General features: G+C 39.3%; 1 protein-coding gene across 3 annotated transcripts in view; it reads left to right on the top strand.

Annotated features, from left to right (window-relative positions):
- The first annotated feature begins 1,735 nt into the window (after positions 1 to 1,735).
- The window catches only part of SKA1 (spindle and kinetochore associated complex subunit 1), a 22,788-nt gene continuing 8,449 nt past the window's right edge, over positions 1,736 to 16,074 (top strand). Inside the window, exons 1-5 of one of the 3 annotated variants that reach the window (XM_023733931.1) lie at positions 1,736 to 1,943; positions 2,571 to 2,669; positions 5,537 to 5,661; positions 7,618 to 7,715; positions 12,491 to 12,628. In XM_023733931.1, coding sequence (XP_023589699.1) covers positions 2,582 to 2,669; positions 5,537 to 5,661; positions 7,618 to 7,715; positions 12,491 to 12,628 — 449 coding nt within the window. In that variant the 5' untranslated portion in view covers positions 1,736 to 1,943; positions 2,571 to 2,581. The remainder of the gene's footprint in view (positions 1,944 to 2,570; positions 2,670 to 5,536; positions 5,662 to 7,617; positions 7,716 to 12,490; positions 12,629 to 16,074) is intronic. The other 2 variants (XM_023733932.1, XM_004379232.2) reach the window with 2 other exon arrangements.

The raw sequence follows: 16,074 nt of genomic DNA on the forward strand, positions 1-16,074 counted from the left end.
AAAAAAAAGAAAACCCTGGTTTCCAACTTCAGCACAATTATTTATTTTCTTAATCCTACAATACACAGAAAATAGTTTCAGAATTGCTACACACTTGCCACTACTAAATCTATTAAAAAGAGTTCAGTATTTGTTTTCCCAGTGTCAACAACCTAAAATGCACAGAGAAACACAAAAAATTAGTGTAACAATATATTTACTCTGAGTAGATATTATTCCAATTGGGCAGTGTCAACCCGAAGGGAAATTGGGTTGTACAGGTCATTGTTGAAGCCCTGGTGGCAAAGTGGTTAAAGAATTTGGCTGTTAACCAAAAAGTCAGCAGTTCAAATCCACCAGCCGCTCCTTGGAAACCCTATGGGGCAGTTCTACTCTGTCCTGTAGGGTCACTATGAGTTGAAATCAACTCAGTGGCAATGGGTTTGGTTTTTGGTTTTAAGTCATTGTTCTGTTAATTTATCAGAGATAACATCAAAGCACAGTTCAGGGTTTCAGGGTCAGTCAGTTACAGAAACAGAGTTACCAAGGACACACCATACGTCCTGAAATGGTCTCTCATCAGACCCTGGAGTTCCTGTTTCTCAAAACTGGCTGCACATAATTTTCCAAAAGAACCCAATGCTTAAGGCAACACATTCTCTGCTAAACTGCTTAAGCTATCATTTGACTTGAAGGCGACTTTAGGCAACCCGTTCCTTTAAGGCTCAAGGTTCAAAAGAATGCCTAAGGGCGAATGGTCTGGATGGGTCATCCCAATTCCAAGAACACAGAAATCTAGATTCGAGCAGAATTAAAATGGCTTTGTCACCAAGTAGCTCCACAAACACTCCATCAGGAGTACTGAATATTGTAGCCTTTAATTTGCGGAGAGGTGTACCCTAATCCGTGTGTAGGAGAATCAGGAGAAAGTAAGAAGTCACATTTCCTCAGTCAGAGGACCTATCTGTATAGGAACCATGGAGAAAAAGGAACAAGTAGAGGGCTGACCTGAAATACCAACAACCTATAGGGTCACTATGAGTCGGAATCGACTCGACGGCAATGGGCTTTTTTTGTTTGTTTTATACTGAGCTATCTCCAGATGGTGAGTGAGAAATTTCAGAGGGAACTGGAGAACAAGCCCTGGTATCTAGCATAAAGGGAAGGAGAGATTAGCCTGAGGAAAAAATTATTTACCAGTTCCTACCTCCAGAGAGTCCTTCGATCTTTCGAATCTGAGTCAAAGGTTTTGCCTTTCTAGGCTCTCTTGATTCTCTTCTCCCTGCAATCTCTGCATCTTCCAGAGTCTCCTACTACAATACGTCTTCCAATATCCTGGCTTTTTTTTTTTTTTTTTTTAAATCATGACTCACAGTTTTCCCTTTTATAGTTTGGCCAGAGTAGGGATTGTTACCTTTAGTAAGAAATTTTGAGCAGCTAATACCAAACCCGTTGCCGTCAAGTCGATTCCGACCCACAGCGACCCTACAGGACGGAGCAGAACTACCCCAGAGAGTTTCCAAGCAGCGGCTGGTGAATTCGAACTGCCGACATTTTGGTTAGCAGCTGAGCTCTTAACCACTGCACCACCAGGGCTCCATGTACAGCAGTTTTTAATTTCTTCCTTTCTTTTTTGTCTCCAGAGCACTTGGCCCCTGGCTGGCCGGCGGTCAGAGTTGAGGGACTGAATGACTGACTGACGCCGGGGGTAGGAGGGGAACCGAGCTTTCGCCCAAAAGTGTACCGACCCAGTCCCGCCTTTTCCTCCGCTGGGGACCGCCCAGTTGTTACCCTGACAACGCAAATCCGAGCTCAGTCGCAGAACGGGCCCTTCCCGAGGTCGTTATCTGCGCCTGCGCGGGAACCATTCTAGGCGGGCCTTTCAAATTTCGCTCTGTCAGGGATGCGTTCACCATCTCCGGCTTCCGGCGGAGGCCTGGGTCTCCACGTCTTGCCACTCAGTAGTGAGTAGACGCTTTGGTCCGGGACCCGCGCGAGTCTGGGGTTTGGTATTGGGGATCCTGAACCCGGAAGGCATTCCTTGGCTGGGGCGGAGGGGCAGGGGTTGACATTTCTCCGGCTTGGTTAAGCTGTTGTGGATTCTTTAGCGGGTCCCTGCCGCACTGTCCTTGGAGTTAATAGTAACAATTCTTTCCCCTCCCTTCATCTCCTTTGCGACCCCAAATTGTAAAGCCTCAGTGCCCACAGCATAGGAGAGGCGCTTACTGGGGCTCGTTTCTTTGAACTTTCTGGGTTTTTTTCCTTTAATTTTTTTTTTTTTTTTTAATACCTGTGTTGTCTATGCATGAATAGTGCATTTGTCCCACTAAATCCTTAAGGAAATGACCCAGATTTATCTCCTGTACTCTGGTTTGGGATCCATTGCCAACAGAAGACTAAGACAAGTCAGTACTGTACTTTGGTTAGAAACTAAATTTTGTAGAATTGAAAGAAATTGCTTTTGAGTTTTTATAATTTCAAGGAAATGAGATTTACCCAGTATTTATCATTTTGGGATTTTGAAAGTGAACATAAATTTGACTGGCTTTTTTTTTCTATAAATGTGTTTGTATTTTTTTTTTTTTCTTAAGTAGCTTAAAGAATGGCCTCCTCAGATCTGGAAAAATTATGCTCTCACATTAATGAAAAGATTGGCAATATTAAAAACACTATGTCATTAAGAAACTGCGGTGAGTAAAACAGATTCCACTGACTTTGTACATACAAAATGCATTTTGATTGTTGTTCCACTTTGAATGATATCTTAGTGCCTGGTTAAATGACTGTATCTTAAAAAGGTAATTTTTACTTTTGACTAGTCATTTTTAAAACACTCCAAGCATCAATATTTTGAATATTACGAAGGATGCTAAAAATGGAAGTTATATTGAACAATGAACTGAAAGCACACTTAGATTACCACACACTGGACAACTGTCATTTTGTACATAAAAAAAAACCATTGCTGTCAGCCAGTCATAGTGACCTATATAGGACAGAGTAGAACTGTCCCATGGGGTTTCCAAGGCTGTAAATCTTTATGGAAGCAGACTACTACATCCTTTCCCCCAGAGTGGCTGGTGGGTTCGAACTGCCGACCTTTTGGTTTGCAACCAAGCGCTTTAACCACTGCTTCACTTGTTTGCCACTTTAGCTGCTGTAACTTTGTAATTTACTAGATCAATACTATCAAAAATGGAAACCCCAGTGGCCTAATGGTTAAGAGTTTGGCTGCTAACCAAAAGGTCGGCAGTTGGAATCCACCAGGCACTCCTTGGAAATCCTATGGGGCAGTTCTACTCTGTCCTATAGGGTTGCTCTGAGTTGAAATAGACTGTATGGCAATGGTTTTTTTTTTTTTTTGTACAGTCAAAAATAGTGAATTTGTTCAATTGATTATATTATTGCAAATCAGTAAACAAGACCCTAACATTTAGATGACTAAAAGTTATTTTAGATACTAATGTACAGGGAAGAGATAGTGTATCCTATTAATTATCTAACCCTCAAGTTATTCTTAGTAGAAACATGAGCATTCTTATTTACTTATTAATTTGTTTTAGTTGTTATGAGCTGAGTGTCAAATACATTTAGCACTGCTCCATTAGATAACACTAATATACTGCTTCTCATTATGATGATAAATAAACCTGACCAACGAGCCCTAGTGGTGCAGTGGTTAAGAGCTCAGGCTGCTAACCAAAAGGTCAGCGGTTCAGATCCACCAGCTGCTCCTTGGAAACCCTATGGGGCAGTTCTTCTCTGTCCTAAAGGGTCCCTATGAGTCGGAATCGACTGAACGGTATCTAACAACAAACCTGACCAAAACCAAACCTGTTGTTGTCTAGTCGATTCTGCCTCATAGGGACCCTATAGGACAGAGTAGAACTGCCCCATAGGGTTTCCAAGGAGCAGCTAGTGGATTCCAAGGGCCAAAGTTTTGGTTAGCAGCTGAACTCTTAACCACTGCGCCACCAGGACTCCGTGATGATGAATGGTAGTTAGCATTTACGGTGAAACCTGTGAGAACCGGAACTCTATGGGATTGCCTTGTTTTTCTGGGTCTCGCAAGTTTTCTGCCTTCGACAGAGTGCAGACTTACCACTTTTCTATTGCTCTCTAATAGTGGAAAATATTTGCATTTTCCTTTTCTGCCAGGTTTCTGCCTTACAAAGGTTCTGGTTTTCACAGATTTTACTGTACTGAGTGGTTTACTAGGTTCCAGACACAGTGCTAAGCCCATTTTATATGTAATTTCACTTATCTTCACAGTAACCTCTGAGGTAGTTCTGACTTCAGGCCTAGAGCTTCTAAGCATTTCATTCTACCGCCTCCATAATCTACAGATGTGGTGAAAGTGCTTTTACAGTGTGTATCTCACACTAGTTGCTAGGAGTGGGAGTGGAAAGACTTAATTACGTGGACAGTTTAACTTTTGTGTGTTTTTATCTGCCCTCTTAAAAAATAAGACTTTTTAAAGTACCACTTTTATTTCTAGGGGGAGGAGACTGTCTTTGGTTTTTCCATCCCTCTGAAATCATTGAAGCTGGAGAGAAGTGCTAGGAGAAGTGTACTTGGGAGTATGAGAACGTGTTACTTTATATATGTTTTGTGTTTGTTTTTGCTGGGCATGCCGAGGTTATCAACGGCCTGTGACTTCTTGCATTACTTTCTTTGCTTAAAACCAGAAAAACCAAAACCGTTGCCATCAAGTCAATTCTGACTCATAGCGACGTTATAGGACAGAGTAGAACTGCTCCATAGGGTTTCCAAGGAGTGCCTGGTGGATTCAAACTGCTAAGCTTTTGGTTAGCAGCCAAGCTCTTAACCACTATGCCACCAGAGTTTCCTTCTTTGCTTAGGGGTCTTGAATAGTATGGATAGTATAAATATGAAACCCAAACCCAAGTGATGGCAAACCTATATTACACATTCCGAGGGGAACACATAGGCTTGCCTCCCAGGCCAGTGGTTTGAATTTTTCAGGTTTGTGCTTTCACTGAGGATATATCAGGAGGGGTCCTGGCCTCATGTGGGGTTCTTATTTCTAACACTGTGTTTTGAAGGCCCAAAGCCTTGGCTCTTACCCCCATTAAAATCAAGTCTATTAGGTTGCTGAGATGGACAGCCTCTCTCCCCAGCATCCCTCCATGACCCCCAGATTAGGGCTACTGAGCATCAACTCATGGACTGCTTAGTCTGTGGTTCTCCCTTCATTTGCAGCCCTTGGGGATTTTCCTTCTCATGAAAGCTCAGCTATGTATGTAGAAGGGTATTTATTTTATCTAGCATTTCTAGGTGTTTTATTATAGTGGAGGATTTTGCTAGACTCCAAAGACCCTTTGTACTTGCCTTACCCTTCTCTTCTGTACTACTTAGAAATGGGGTCTGAAGATTATCCATGGAGACAAATCCTATGGGCTGAATCAGTAGTCCTTTTTCCACCCCTCAAATGTCTCTATAAAGTAAAGCTGCGTGATCAAGAGTTCAAATGGGTACTTGTATGTTACTGCTTTTCTACTTATTTTGTTTTTCATTTTACCTTTGTTTATAATAGGCCAAGAACCTGCCTTGAAGACTATGTTAAATAAAATAGGAGATGAGATCATTGTAGTAAATGAACTTTTAAATAAATTGGAATTGGAAATTGAGTATCAAGAACAAACCAGCAATTCACTCAAGGTAATATATTTCTAATTAAGAAACAAAGTAAAAAGGCAATAAACACAAACTCCCTAATCACCAGGTAATTCTTAAGGATTTTTTTTATAAGTTTATAATGTTCTTAGCTTTGTAGGTAAGTATAAATGGTGTAGAGCACCACCTGTGTTTTATTTTTCCAGTATAATGGACTCATCGCTCCATAGGTATTTCTTTCTTTGTGTTGATAGCCAAAGGAATTAAATTTTACTCAAAAGGAGAATTTTCTAAATCTTGGTAGGTTTAATTTAAACATGATATGTTGGCATGAGGAGATGTGGATTCTGACCCTGACTGCCCTCAGCACTCTCTGCCACTCTGAGAAAGCTATTTTATCTCTTTGGGCCTCAGGGTCCTTATTTGAAAAATAACATCATACTGGACTATTTCTTAAGTCCCTTATATTTCTACATTTCTATAAATTTTAATACAAAGACTCAAGGAAAACATGCCTTATTGACATGCGTATTTTGTTCTAAATTAGTAGCAAGCCTTCAAATTGCCTTCAGCTAATAAAAGTGCTTGTGTCTACTTCCTGGTGGGAAAATATTGAATCTGTACCATAATTACCACATGCTGTTGTTAGAGCCAATGAAGTGTTTGATGAGACTGAACAATAAATATGGCCTCTATAGTCCCTTTCAGCCTTATAATCCTGAAAATCTGTAAAGATTTTTAAGTTATAGGAATGGATGTGATTATGCCTATCCTACTATTAGTCATCACCACCCACCTGTCAGTTTGTTGCACTGTGGTAGCCTGCATGTTGCTGTGATGCTGGAAGCTATGCCACCAGTATTTCAAATACCAGCAGGATCACCCATGGTGGACAGGTTTCAGCAGAGCTTCCAGACTAAGAGAGTAGGAAGAAAAGCCTCACGATCTACTTCTGAAAATTGACCAATGAAAACACTATGGGCATGACAGAATATTGTCCAATATAATGCTGGAAGATGAGGCCCTTAGGTTAGAAGGCAGTCAAAATACACAGTGGCCGCAACAATGGACTCCAGCATACCAACGATTGTGAAGATCGCGCAAGACCAAGCAACATTTCTTTCAGTTATACATGAGGTTGCCATGAGTTGGAGCTGACTAGATGGCAGCTAACAAGAACTGTCAGTAAAAATGGAATCAGTATCTATGAAGATCATTCAACTCTTCAAAAGAAAGATGTAATATAAATTCAAAATGGAAACAAATATTGCTATTTTTATTTATTCTAATGTGCCCCAAAATGCTCAAGGTTAAGTGTGGCCCTAGACAATGTTCAACTCCGAATTAAAGGCTATTTGAATTTTTCTTCACATTACTATGGGGAGTCAAATGACAGAAATCCAAGATACAGAATGTTTTCCTTATAAATTTATAGGCTCAAGTTCTGGTAGAAATTAATGACAAAAAAGAAGAAAAAGTTATGATCAAGTAGAAATTTTCATTAAGCTGGAATGCGTGCACGTCAGCAGTGAAAATCATTCCACCCAGTGTCTCATGCTTGTCATCTAGGTGTGCCTTATCACTCTACTGCTGTTATACAGATAACACTGGGGAATACTTGCAAAGTCAACAAAAGCAATTTACCAGAATGAAAAACATAAATCATTCATGTATTTTTTAGTTGCCTCCCAAGTTTCAATTATTTTGGAGAGATCTAAGTTTCAACCCTGCCTATTGTAATATGATTATAGCAATTATTCTCTGAAAAATTCAGTAGAGAAAAATATATCACTATCCAAAAACAGCTCTAGAAACCAAAGGAGGCCTTTTTTATGTTGCTTCATTCAGTACTTTTTCACCCCATTCTGCATTCGGTACATTCACAGTCACCATGATTGAGGTTCATAATCTTTCACGCTCTTTATAATGCTTAAAACACACACAGGGAGGACAGAGGTTTATTTGTGAGGTTTTTTTATTTTTTTTATTTTTTTATTTTAGGAACTCTGTGAATCTCTTGAAGAAGATTTTAAAGATATGCAACATCTCAAAGAAAACATTCCTCCCCATTTGCCTCAAGTAACAGTAACCAAGAGCCTGTAAGTATATTTACAATTATTCTTGCTATCTGGATTTATAAGCCCATTCAAACAAACACTTCAGAGCTTTTTGCTTTTTCGTGTGTTTGCAATTTTATCAGTGATTATTCAGTTTTTTGTCACTTACACTAGAAATAATACTTCCTCCTGTCTTTGCCAATTCTCTTAACCAGGTGTCTCTGAGGAAAATGCTGCCCGTCTTTCTTAAGGCCGAGTCTCCTCTAGGCTCTTTTCTCCCCACTCATTTCTTTCCCTTAGAGCAGAGTTTCTTAACATTGGCACTGTTGACATTTTGGGCTGGATAATTATTATTTTTTTGCATTTTTTAATTTTTGGTGAAAATATACATAATAAAACATACACCCATTCAACAGTTTTTACACATGCAATTCATTGACAATGGTTACATACTTCCCATTGTATCACCATTCTCCCTGTCTCTGCCTGTTCACTACTGTTAGCTTAGATGCTCTGTCCCTTAAAGTTTTCATCTGTGTTCATTTAATCTCATATAGATAATTCTTTGAAAGAGCACAGTTGTTTAAGATGAACATTCATTAAATGAGCTAAAGTGTTGTTTAGTTTAAAGATGACTTCGTGGGATGGTTTCTGTTCAAGGCTTGAAAGTTGTTTCCCAGCAATAGATTTGAGGGTTCCTCCAGTCTCAATGTATCCAGTAAGTCTGGTTTCTAATAAAAATTTGAAGCTCCGTTCCACATTTTTTTCCTCCTTTTGGTCAACGTCCCACTATTGAATCCTTGATCAAAATGTTCAGTAATGGTAGCCGGGTGTCATCCATTTCTTCTGGTCTCATGGTAAAGGAAGTAGTAGTTCATAAAGGTTATTAAACCTGCAGTCCATTGCCTTCTCTAATTCCTGGGGTTCCTTCTTCCTCTGTTGCTCCAGATGAATAGAGACCAATTGTTGTATCAGGTGGTGGGCTGGATAATTCTTTGTTGCAGCAGCTGTCCTGTGCGTTATAGATCTTTAGCAGCATCCCTGGCTCCTACCCACTAGATGCCAGTAGTGCTCCCCTCCAGTTGTGATAATGAAAAATGTCTCCAAACATTGTAAATGTCCTCGGGGGACAAAATCCTCCCTCCTCCCTCTAGAGCCTCTCCCAGTGCCTTAGGGTAAAAATAAGCTTTCCCATCTTAAAAACAGCCAAAGGAACAAAAAACTTAGCCTGTTTTCCCCCCTCAAACTACCATCTATCTCTGTTTGTTCACTGACAGTGTATGTTTGCTACCTTGCCTTTCTCCCAGCGCCCCTAAAGCCTGGCTTTTGGCTCTCATTACCATCGCTCTTATGAAACTGATTGCTTGAGAGTCACAAAGAGGTCAAAAGATCCCTCTTCAGCCCTGGCTCTACTTTTCAGATTTTATTTTGCTGACCACCTTGTTTGAAATTCTGGTTTCTGCACTACCACTGTCCATTCTTAGCTTTATCCTGCATTTCTGACCTGGCCACCTCCTTTTCCTCTGCCTTCCCTTAAATTATCGATATCTCCTAAGGCTGTATTTAACTTAACACTACTGCTGATGCTCTCAAGTGACCACCTCCAGCCTTGACAGGCATCTAATTTCTGCTGTCCTAATTGCCTCCTGGGAATCTCATGAATGAGCTGTTTTCTCCTCAGACTTGGCATGTTTAAGACTGAACTCCCTGGCTCTCTTGTTAGCCACTCATCCAAACCTGCTGCTCCCATCTCCATCAGCTAGGTGGCAACTCAACATCTTCAACCTGTCTCGCCCTCTCTTAGCCACCAGCCGTCCATTCTGCCTCTGGGGAGTTTTGTCTGTTCATGCCCTCCCTTCTGTTCTCACTGCCTGGCTCTGAGTGGGATCTTCCATCATCTTTGTCTATGATTTGATGATGGCCTATGTTCTTACTTTCTAGTATTCTCCTCTCATCTCTCCAGTCCTCTGCTACCAAAAATTACATCTAATAGCATATAAAAACAATCCATGGCTGATTTAATTTTTTTAAAAATTTGAAATATGTGGTACATATAGAAAACTGATTCAAGCTGTATTTGTACAAATTAAAGAAGAATAATAAACACCCATGTACCTGCCACCCAAGTTAAGAAATAGGACATTATCAGTATATTAAAACACCTTTTCTGATGCAGACCCTCCCTCTATCAAACAGATAATCACTATCCTGGCATTTATGATAATCATGCCTTTGTGTTGCATTAGGAATCCCTGAGTTTTGCAAACGATTAAGCACTTGTAAAAGGGTGAGAGTAGTAATAGTATCAGTAGTAGGTCAGAACCTAACTTCAGTGGGGATAATGGCCAGGATCAGCCCAAAGCTGATTCTCATGAGGTGGAGATCAGACATATCTCCACTCTCCAACCTTTTTACCAATTCTGGCACTAGCTGTCCCTCCCATGGCACTCTCTACTTCTCTTCTGGGTTCTATAATCCATTGCAGTAGCAACACAGAACTCATAGACCATACTTACAGTTAAGTGGTTTATTAAGGAACAGGGTATAACTTGGGATCAGGATCAACAGGCTACAACTCAGGATCAGGAGCATGTAGGCAAAGTCCGTTCTTCACTGCAGGACAGCTCTCTCAGCTCCTTTCAACTGTGCAGGCCTCCTCTCAGCCCCCTCAGGACAGGCTCCTCTAGGCCCTGCTATCTGTCACTGCCGGCTGTGCTGCTGTGCCCCTTTCAGGCCTCTTGCTGTCTTCAGTGTTACAGCCCTTGACCAATGTTACAGCTCTTTTAGGAGGTTCCTTGCCTCCTCACTGTTTCTTTGTGCTTTCTTCCTTCTACTTCTGCCTGCTGCTTCTCTTTTTGTTTCTTTCTGTCTGCAAACCTATGTGGTGCTGGCTGCTTAGATATACAAACTCCTTGTTAATTTCAAGGCACGATACTCCCACCGGGACCACAACTGACCAATCCCCTCTCAGTAGGCCACAGACACTTCATTTGCATAGTAGGAGTGACTGGGCTACAATTTACCTCATTTGCATAGTCTATTGCTGAATCCCTGCAAGGTGCATACCGATCAAAGGGCAGGCTGCAGCCCAGGACCAGACAAAAGGTATCAAAACCAAGTTGTTTATAGTTTACCCAGGAATTATCAATCAACCTGGACAAAAATAACAAACCCTCTAGGGTAGAAACTCCTCAACATTAGTAACTCCTCAGGGCTTGGGGGAAGAGTCTCTCAAGCTGTTTTCCAAAGAATCAAGGCAAAAGGCCACATAAAGGAACTCATTTCACCACAGCACTTGACTACTAGCCACAAGGTTGGCAGTTCAAACCCACCCAGAGGCACCTCAGAAGACAGGCCTGCTTCCAAAAGGCCACAACCTTGACAATTGAGAACCCCATGGAGCAGTTCTACTCTGCACACATGGGGTCACCATGAGTTGGAATCGACTTGACAGCAACAGCTTTACTTTTGGTTTGGTGTTTTCATAAACAATATACTGTTTCAATCTGAAAAAATGAAAGGCAGGCACAAACCTTTTTGTATAGGAAAAGAGCCATATTATTAATAATGGGTGAGGGTCCCTAGGAGAAGATAGCTCAACAGAGTCCCTGGGCATGGTCTGGCTTCTTCATACTTTGGAATTTCCCTGCAAGAATAGAAATTATTTATGAGTGAATACTAGGAAACAGAGGTCATCATAGGATATCTTCCAGGACTATAGTGTGGGCTAGACATTGGACATCCAGCAGGAATGTGGCCAGGGGAATAGGAGGAATTTTCTTCTAAGCTCACTATGGCCTAGCTATCAGGTTGAAAGGATTGTTTTCAGCTAATACACATAACAGGGTCTGAAGGGGAAGTCAAGAGCTTTCTTAGCACATCATCAAGACAAGCAAGTATAGGCAGGAGTCAGCCGGGCTCACCATAGAGTCTGTCTTCCTATTAGGATTCATGTTAGGATGATGACATTATAGTACTGGACATATTTATCATGACAACCCTCTCCTGAGTCCCACTGCCCCAGTCAGGCCTGCTTGTTCTCTGTCTGGTGCGTAGCTCTCATCCTGGTATCTCACTTCTCTGCCTTTCTGGGGAATTCCCTTCATTTGCCCCTGTATTGAATCTACTCTTTCCTGTGGGCTGTGTCTTCTTTCTTGGAACCATATACCAGTATGGCTTGACTTGCTGCTGACAACAAGCTCTGTTCCTCCCTGGCAGTTAAGCAGCCTGGAAGCTACAGTTATGTCTAGACTCCAGTTGCCAGTGGGGCAGGTGCTATTAGTAGGGTTCTCACTGGCTTCAAAAGTTTTGCATGACTGAATCCAAGGGTGATGCATGCTTATTGCTGGCAACTAAAATGAGTCTGCATCAGGCAGGGACTGGCACCACCAACCAACAGGCTAAGTCGGAAGAAGTAGAAACTTAAGATGATTGATTTTTTTCATGTCCAGAAATAGGAAAGTCAGCAACGGAAGCTGTTTAGATAACCTGGAGTTTAGATAAGTTTAATTCTACACACTGACTTTGTGGAGCCAGTGGGACAATTGATGAAGATGTTTAGCATATGTACCACATAAACCATTTTGGGGGCATGTAAATAAATATAGCTATATTATGAAAGATTTGGAGACTTAATTTTTCAACATTCTCTTCACTATTTAGATCTTCATGAACAGTAGGGATGAAAAAATGTTGGCTACAAAATTGTTATAACAGGATGAACCATGTGTTTGATACAGATTATTTTCAGTTGGGAAAACTTTTCAGTTTGTGTCTTAATTCTGACAATTGTACATGTGTGCATCTCTGTTCTGTAGTGCTAAGGAATCAGATCTTAGCTCTGAAGAACCAGTCAAAGTTGTGGAATCTGTACCCATAAATAAGCCCCCAAAAGGACAAAGAAATATTAAGGAAATGCCATTTATAACTTCTGATGAGTTCAACGGTATTCCTGCGTAAGTATTTACGACAAATTTTAAGATTTAACTATGTCTTTAATAATCAGTGTACATGATTGTTTAAATCATGAAGTTTGGTTATATTGACTATAATTCTGATGTGTTCAAATCTTGGTCTGTTCTAAAATAGTTTTACATTGTAATGTGAAAATGAGGGAAATCTTTTCTAGAAGATGCTTTAAATCATGTCTGTAATTATAAAAACTGCTTTTCTTGGAGGGAAACCCTGGTGGCATAGTGGTTAAGAGCTACAACTGCTAACCAAAAGGTTGGCAGTTCAAATCCACCAGGCACTTCTTGGAAATTCTGTGGGGCCATTCTACTCTGTCCTATAGGGTCACTATGAGTTGGAATCGACTTGATGGCAATGGGTTTTTCTCTTCTTAGATCTGGTGATGTAGTAGTTCATTGCTTAGGTCCTTTCCAGGACCCTTTTGTGATACAGATTTATCGAATTACGTTTTAGAAGTAGACTCCATTTTGCAGTAATTTTAGGAATTGAGTGTGTTGTACAGATTTGAGAATTAGAATGTAGAATGCTGTGTATGTTTGGTTTCCATTTTTCCTTTAACTTTGTACCACACACTTGTTTGAGTCTGTATTCTATTCCAGGCCCTGGGTCACTGAGGAGAATACAGGGATGAATAAGACAATCTGTTTGTCTCAGAGGAGGTCTCCTTGGCTTTTGCCAAAAACCAGTTTTCACAGACGACACTAATAGGACCCAATTATGCAAATCCATGTTTTTAAGTTCTCATAAATCCAGGGCTTTGCTTTTTTATTGCTTTTTAAAACTTACTTCTTTATTTAATTTACTTATTACATTTCTTGTTACTTTTTAATTATACAACTAATGCATGTTGTTAGAAAATAGATGTTTGTTGTCAGAAAATAAAACTCATCTGTAATTTTACCACTCAGATAAGGTAGGGTATTTATTTCCAGATGTTATTTAATTATACATTTATAACAGGTATTTCTGATTATGTAATATTACAATATTGTAGTTATACTGTAAATACAATTTACTTACTTTTTTATCATGAACATTTTTCCATCATTAAGTATCATTTTGGATTTTAGTAGTTGTATAATAATTCATGAGGCTATAATATAACTTATTTGAGCATTCTTTTATTAAGTATTTGGATTGACTTCATTGTTATAAATAATGGTGAAGTGAAATTTTGTTTTGCAATTTCTTATTTCCTTGGGATACAGTACTAGACCTGTGGCAAAGGGCATGATTATTTTATTTTCCAAAAGAGTTGTCCATACCAATTTTGTGGTTTGTTTGTTTTGTTTTAATTAATAGACTTTATCACTGAATAAAAATATTCCATTGAATGGATGTACCAGAGTTTTGTTTATCCATTCATCTATTGAAGGCTATCTTGGTTGCTTCCAGTTTGGGGGCAGTTACTGTGTTTTTATGCAAATAATGCGGCCTTCTATGTTTGTTTGCCAACTCTGCCCTCCCCTGTGAGGTATTTTTGTAAGTGTGCTATGCTAAATTTTTTTACAGCAATATGTAAAAAGAAAACTGGCATAACACTGCTTATGAAAATACTTCGCAGGCAGAGGGCACGGTGACAAACAAACCTAGAAGGTGTGCATTATTTGTGAAAAAATACGGTATGCATAAAACTGCTATAAATATTTGTGTGCAGGTTTTTGTGTGGATATAGTTTCAACTCATTTGGGTAAATACCTAGGTGTGTGACTGCTGGATCATATGGTAAGACTATTTTAGCTTTGTAAGAAACTGCCAAACTGTCTTCTACAGTGGCTGCACCATTTTGCATTCCCACCAGCAATGAATGCAAATTCCTGTTGCTTCACATCCTTGTCAGCTTTTGGTATCATCAGCTTTTCGAGTTTTAGCCACTCTGATAAGTGTATAGTGGTATTTTATTGTTGTTTTAATTTGCAATTCCCTGTTGACATCCCAAAAGATGATGTTGAGAATATTTTCATATGCTTATTTGCCATCTTTGTATCTTCTTTGATGAGGTTTCTATTTACATCTTTTGCCCATTTTTTAATTGGGTTGTTTGTTTTCTTATTGTCAAGTTTTAATAATTCTTTGTATACCATATTTTTTTGCAAATAATGCTATGCTAATTTTTTTACAGCAACATGTAAAAAATTGGCATAGTGGCACTTACAAAAATACCTCGGGAGGGGAGGGAGTGGTTGGCAAACAAACGGTAGAAGGCACACGTTAACTGGGTAAAAATATGGTATTTTCAATACTAATTCTTTATCAGATATGTGTTTTGCAGGTATTTTCTCCCAGTCTGTGGCTTGTCGTTTCATTCTCTTCATAGTGTCTTTTGCAGAAGTTTTTAATTTTAATAAAGTTCAACTTTATTAAAATTTTTCTTTTATGGGTCATGCTTTTGGTGTTGCATCAAAAAATTCATGAGCAAACTCAAGATCACCTAGATTTTTCTCCTATTTTGTCTTCTAGAATTTATATACTTTGCATTTTATATTTAGGTTTATGATCCATTTTGAGGTAATTCTTATAAAAGGTGTAAGCTCTGTGTCTAGAATCTTTTTTGTGTGTGAACGTCCAGTTATTCCAGCACCATTTGTTGAAAAGACTAGGCTTTCTCCATTAAATTGCCTTTGTTCCTTTGTCAAAGATCAGTTGACTATATTTGTGTGGGTCTATTTCTCGGCTCTATTCTGTTCCGTTGATCTATTAGACTCTTTAGCCAATACCATGCTGTCTTTATTGCTGTAGCTTTGTAGTAAGTCTTGATGTCAGGTAGTGTCAGTCTTCTGATTTAGTTCCTCTTCAGTATTGTGTTGACTATTGTGGGTCTTTGCCTTTCCATATAAACTTTAGAATCCGTTTGTCGATATCTACAAAACAACTTACTAGGATTTCGATTGGGATTTTGTCGAATTTATACATCATGTTAAGAAGAATTGACATCTTAACAATATTGAGTCTTTCAGGAATATGAATATTCATTTATTTAGATCTTTTATTTCTTTAATTAGAGTTTTGTAGTTTACTTCATGTAGATCTTGTACATATTTTGTTAGATTTATACCTATTTCTTTTTTTTTTGGTGCTAATATAAATGGTGTGCTTTTAATTTAAAATTTTAATTGTCCATTGCTGGTATATAGGAAAGCAACTGACTTTTGTATATTAATCTTATATCCTGCAACCTTGCTATAATTGCTTGTTAGTTTTAGGATTTTTTGGGGTCAATATTTAGGGATTTTCTACATAGCCAATCATATCATCTGTAAACAAAGACAGTTTTATTTCTCCCTTCCCAATCTGCGTACCTTTTATTTCCTTTGCTTGTCTTATTGCATTAGCTAGGACTTCCAGTACGATGTTGAATAGGAGTGATGAGAGGGGACATCCTTGCCTTGTTCCTGATCTTAGGGGGAAAGTGTCTAGCGTCTCATTATTA

The sequence above is a fragment of the Trichechus manatus genome, unplaced genomic scaffold, assembly GCF_000243295.1.
Source record: "Trichechus manatus latirostris isolate Lorelei unplaced genomic scaffold, TriManLat1.0 scaffold00063, whole genome shotgun sequence".
Lineage (NCBI taxonomy): Eukaryota > Metazoa > Chordata > Mammalia > Sirenia > Trichechidae > Trichechus > Trichechus manatus.